Raw genomic sequence first — 5,667 nt, 5'->3', positions numbered from 1 at the left:
CGCTCAAGAGGGTCACGTTGTGCCCTCGCGCCTTTAAACTGTTGCCCAACGCGACGAACGGTACCGTGTGAGATTTCGTGCCGCCCATCGTGGCCAGCAGGACGTTGAATCCCGTCGCCAGACGCCAGGATACAGCCAAGAGGATGACCACGCGACTCACAGAGTTCATCTTCGATTTTATAAATATTCAAAATGATTTTCTTCCCCTCTTCGATTGCCCCGATGATTTGGCGAATCTATCTGACGATAGATTTTATACTCGAATCACTCAGATCGATGTCGGAGTCCTTTGATACATAAATCATCATGGAAATAACACTATTTTCATTTCTTGGTAATTCCTCTTGCACAATCCTCGGTACGATCACTGATATAATTATTTATCGATTTCTTCGAGTCTTCGGTACAGAACGATGCGAACGTCTGGTCCCCGTAAGTGGAACCCTGGCTATATAAACTGGCCAGTCAAAATGCTCGCAAGACGGGAGGATCTATTATCATTGTAATGACCGGTCGACGGATCGCGTGAATTTCGTAGCAGTCTCGGGCGAGTAACAGGTGGAATCTTAAGTTGGCCACTCTTTTATCTTCTCGCGAAATAACCGGGCATAATCAAGTCAGTTGGTTCCTTTATTCCCAAGATTTCGTGAGTTCTGAAATCAAGGTAACTAATTTTTCTGGCACGAACGTTCAACAGGCACACGAGACTTTCACTAATAACGCGAGTTTCAAGTGCAAACAGACAATGGTACGATCTCTCGAGAATGTCGATTCGATCTTCTCTAATTGAACATTGCGGATTTTATCTAATGAATGTGTAGAAAATATAAAGAATCACATAATGTTTAAAATTTATTGAAACGTCGAAGGAACATCGTATATAATTTCAATTGAAACCATGAAAGTTTAATTGCGAGTTTGATAGGATTTACTCCAAGTAAGAAATGGAATTGGATATTGCGTCGGGACGGCGCGGGATATCTCTTTGAAATTGGAAAGAAGATGAAGTTTAAATGGAATACTAATTGCCCGGGATTGTAGAGACTGGAACACGTGAGATCGTACGGATTACCATGAGGAGAACGAATTACGATTTACCTTGCGAGATCAAAGTTTATCTCCCCAGTATTGAAATTGCCGATTCAATCTTTATTCTTAGAATCCGTATCATTTGCAATTCTCTATGAGACGAACACGGACTACCATGACGAACACCACTAGCAAACTCACACGTTTCAGTGTTTCCTATTCTGGCATCGTTGGAGCGACGAAAAGAGTTTCTTCAAAAATCATCTTTGAACACGGTGGTAGGCGATCCGGAACACTTTTCCTTACCTCGGCGCTCGCCCTCGACTTTCTTCCTTCAGTCTACGCTTGGCCAACGTTCGTAAACGTTCTCCCAACCGATTTAATCACCAGGAAATAATTATTATTAATGAAATAACGTTCGTACACGCTCGATTCATCAGCGATAATCGACACTTTTTAATGAATATTCACTTTGTTGGATCTTGATTGTATTCGGTTCGCGCGTGATTCGAATCAGATCGAATGTTTCGAGTTGTACTTGGAGCGAGAAAGAATCGACTCATCGATTTTCGCGGACCTTGATGCTCGACTACGAGGTACGAAGCTCGGATATCACCGAGCGTGAAAGTTTGACTGGCCAGCGGTAGCTTTAATGATCAGCTGTGCTCGAGAGAGAGAGTTTTGCCTCCCACCAGCACCAAGCACTTGCTCTTTGATGGTCCCCGTTCACAAAGATGTTCCGTAACAATAATAAGAAATGCAAACCGATACACCAAACTCAATATACAACGTTCACTCCTGTTTACGAAGCGTGAGATACTCCTAACTCCTTACAATCNAGCCGTAGATTTTAAACAGTTATTAAGAAATGACGATTTCGAAAGGAGCTTGCTTTTTACCGATCGCATTGAAATGAAGAATCAGGACGAATTTCACTGTTACAGTCCCGTTACTCGAACGATTTGATATCGAAACAGTTCGCCGCACCAAGTCGCTCGTACCGGTTTGTTTTCTCGTGATTAAAAAGACGCATACCTTGCCCGGTGTATCTTCTCCCAGAAGTTGAATACACTGAATTCCGGGAATACTTTTAAAATCGAACGGAGACATGGTAATCTTCTGAGGATCTGAAAGGGCAAGGAGAACTCCTTTCAAGATTAAATGCAAATCTGCAGAAGGTTTGATAATCGTACATACAGGAATTGATCGGATGTAAACTCGGTTAAATGAGCTGTGATCGAAAATTCATGCTCGCACGTCTCATTTAGAATTGAAAATCCGATTGAATATCGCATCGCGTTTGTGACGGTGTACTATAATTTGCACCGGTACGTAGATAGCCCAGAATCCTTTTCTGCTTGATAATCATAGCTCCTTTCACAGTCGGTTAAATCCATAAATTACGGTAGCTCTGAAATCGCCTCTCATTTGTCAAGATCGTGGGTCTTGCTCGACGAGCTCTACGAACTGTTCAGATTTCGTAAGCTTCTTCAAGATTTCTATTTACTTTTTTCGGCTCCTTTCTTCCGCTCGCTCTAATCGTTTTCCGTTAGTCTGGTTAATGTATTCCGTACAGTATTCCTTGACAGTGAACGCAAGAATCTATGTCGAAACGATTCGTTCGTCTCCTTTTGTACGAATTCTAGTTCACTAATTTTTTTTTTTTTTTAAAAAAAATGTTATAGAGCTATTTTTTATTGAACCGAGTGACAATTTACGTAGCGAATGCAGGAGTATTTTTCAAGCTATTAACTTATCTGTCTTCGGGCTGTATACTTGTTCGCTCCTTCAATGCGTCATTTGCATTCGAATCTCGTGGCAATCGTTACTCCTGAACGATGCAACCTTTGGCAGCGTGACATGAGGTGTGCAACTTATTGTGTAATTAAAAGCGTGGATATCTGGATCGTTTTAAATGAATTCTTAAAATGTAGAAGTAACAAAATTTACGATAAAAAAAGAGTAAAAATTGAACGAAGCGTGACACAGTTTTTAAGGTAGAATCGCGATTCATGTGTTTGTCTTGTACTACGTCGAGAGCGTAAATCAGTGAGGATTTCTTAGTCGATCAATGAGGAATTACGGTCACGAGCAACGGGGTGTGGCAATCAAAAAACGAGGATCCGACGGCCCATTTCGCATTTAGCTGTTGCTTTTATTTGAAACCTGTTCAAAGGCCGGCTGTCGCATCGCGTTCGCGGATAAATTTTCGCAGCCGGTCAATTATCGTTGCGCAATCGACTTTGATCAATCCCAAACATCGTTTCAGTCAGAGAAATTACACCTGGTTTCCATTTAAGTAGTAACAGACCGTTCGATCAACGACACGGCAGTCGTTATCTGTAATCTATACCGACTGTTTCGAGAAGGCGTTGACATAATAAATAGTAATTTTATTTAGGAGAATTAATATCAACGTCATTTTGCTGTACAGAGTAAATCAATATAAATGATTTCGTAGATTTTTACTATTTTCGTATTTTCAGTAGTTTTAATTTCTTGCACATTCAATTTGCCTATAAATGCAATCGATCTGGTTATAAAAAATTGACGGAAACGTGATTGAGATAACGGCTAAACGATGCTTGGATGGAAGTTGAAATCATCCGGACAGATGAAACCGCGTCGTGAATCGGCTGAAGAGACGTTTGATCGGTGACGCTGAATTTTCCTCGCGATTTCACTTTCGCTGTTGTGGCATAATCGGGCGTGTTACGAATCATAATCGCAGGACTCTCTATCTACAATGACGCCATGAAAAAAAAAACAGATAGTATATAACTATTGCTATTCCATAAACGTTTAATGGAGTGGAGTGGTTTAATTGGTTTTCAGCTGTACTGCTCGCTCGGTTATGGTAACGTGAACGTTTTATGATAGGCCTCGAATTCTTCTGTTGTTCCTGGCGTATTTTATTGCTTTGTTATCTGTTTATGACTCTCGAAACTCGTTGCGTGCAATACGAATCATTAGGATTATTATTTTTTTCTTTTCATTCCGATTACATCGCTTGATATAATTCCAATAAGGAAATTGTGACTCTCGCAGGTCACAGCACTTGTGATTCGAGCTAATTAACAGGTGGAATTTCTCAGAAGAAAATAAACGATCGATGCGAGTGCTGAGAAGTTGAAAAAAATCTCGATAATGAGGCATATAAATCTTGCAGACGAAAATACGTGAAAGCAAACAGTAATAAAAATAACAAGTCGATCTGAGAAAAAAGATCCTCTCTCAGCTGTGTCTGTAAAATAAATCGTGGTTTCTTTCGGAGAACACTTTTAGATAACGATGTTACTCGCACGATGACGTTTAATCGCCGCGCTTGTTAATAGCGGCGGTAATAGGAAATTATAAGAATATGTACTTTCACTAAAAGATGTTAATCGCTCGTAGCGATGCGCTTGCGAACAAAGATGCGGTTCTGCTTGCGTGATCTCCGTAACTTTCACAATTCTATCCGATCTCGCGAACGGATGCGATAAATCGTTCCTAGGTATCAATGAACTTAGGCATAAAAAATGGTTTCTTTTTTTATCGAACGAAGAAGGGGTAAGAAAACGTCCATCGGTTTATAAACAATAGACGGTGTTTTTTATTTGACTGTATTAGCGATTTCGTGTGTTTAAATTACAACTTATAATATAAAAATTAATTGGGCGACTTTTTAAAGGCGATTCACATGTCCTCGGTGTCGCTGTCCGAATCCTCCGCCATCGCCTGCTTCGCTTTAGCCTCGGCCTCCGCTTTTACATCCGCCGGTATGCGCTCGTGTTTGCCGTTCGTGTGCTTTCCGACCCAGCTCATCTCCAATTCGAACTGTTTGTCTTTCAATTCGTCGTGGACGAGATAAATTATCCGCGCTGCTTCCTTCACCAGTTCGTTGCACGTCATGTCGGACAACTTCAATTTCTCGATTTCCGTTTTCGCCGACTGTTTAGCTTTACCTGTGAGGGGGTATAAATTTTTTAATAACTTCTTAAATTCTTCTAAATTAAGGGACGCGGTAGCGCGTACCCTTATATTTACTTGAATCTAATCGCTGGAGTTGGATTTTTGTTACGAATTGTTATCCAGATTAATACTTACCAACAGCACAGCCGTAGTAACCATACGAAACACCGGAAGGGTCGATCATGTACATAACTGGTCCATCGTGTTCATAAGCACCAAGAATCACGGAACAGCCGTAAGGCCTGACCGCTGAGTAAAGAGTGTACGCGTGCATGTACATCGACACTCTGTCATTTAAATACTTGAGTGGTATCCCAACTCCGTATTGATTTTTGTAACTAGACGCTTCTGATCTAGCGATCTCTACGATTTGCCTGGCATCGGAGATCAGGCCGGACACGGCCATCCCAACGTGTTGGTCTATGTTGAATATTCTTTTATTCGTCCCAGGCTCATACAGCTTCGATGTAACTATCTTCTCGACAGCAAACACCACACCATCCTTGCCTCTCAATCCTATCACTGTGCTGTAAGGAAAATCGTATGATTTTAGTATTATTAATCCAAATTAGAAATAAAGATTTCTCTTAAACAGTTGTTTTTAAAATGTTTATTAACAATTAGTATCTCTTTCTGTTATGCTTTCTTTAACTAAAGTGACGAAAGTAATGTCTTACCTACGAG

At 40.8% G+C, this 5,667-nt stretch overlaps 1 protein-coding gene across 1 annotated transcript in view; it reads right to left on the bottom strand.

The window, feature by feature from the left end:
• Positions 1-4,600: 4,600 nt before the first annotated feature.
• Positions 4,601-5,667, bottom strand: part of Prosalpha7 (proteasome alpha7 subunit) — a gene marked incomplete at its 5' end in the record, with an annotated part of 2,558 nt that continues 1,491 nt past the window's right edge. Inside the window, 2 exons of the mRNA XM_018019748.2 lie at positions 4,601-4,976; positions 5,119-5,510. Coding sequence (XP_017875237.2) covers positions 4,708-4,976; positions 5,119-5,510 — 661 coding nt within the window. The remainder of the gene's footprint in view (positions 4,977-5,118; positions 5,511-5,667) is intronic.

This window comes from Ceratina calcarata, unplaced genomic scaffold (assembly GCF_001652005.2).
Source record: "Ceratina calcarata isolate Rehan_Ccalc_2016 unplaced genomic scaffold, ASM165200v1 scaffold204.2, whole genome shotgun sequence".
NCBI classification, from domain to species: Eukaryota; Metazoa; Arthropoda; class Insecta; order Hymenoptera; family Apidae; genus Ceratina; species Ceratina calcarata.
Note: the sequence above shows the minus strand (reverse complement) of the source record. Positions and strands in the feature narration are given on the sequence as shown.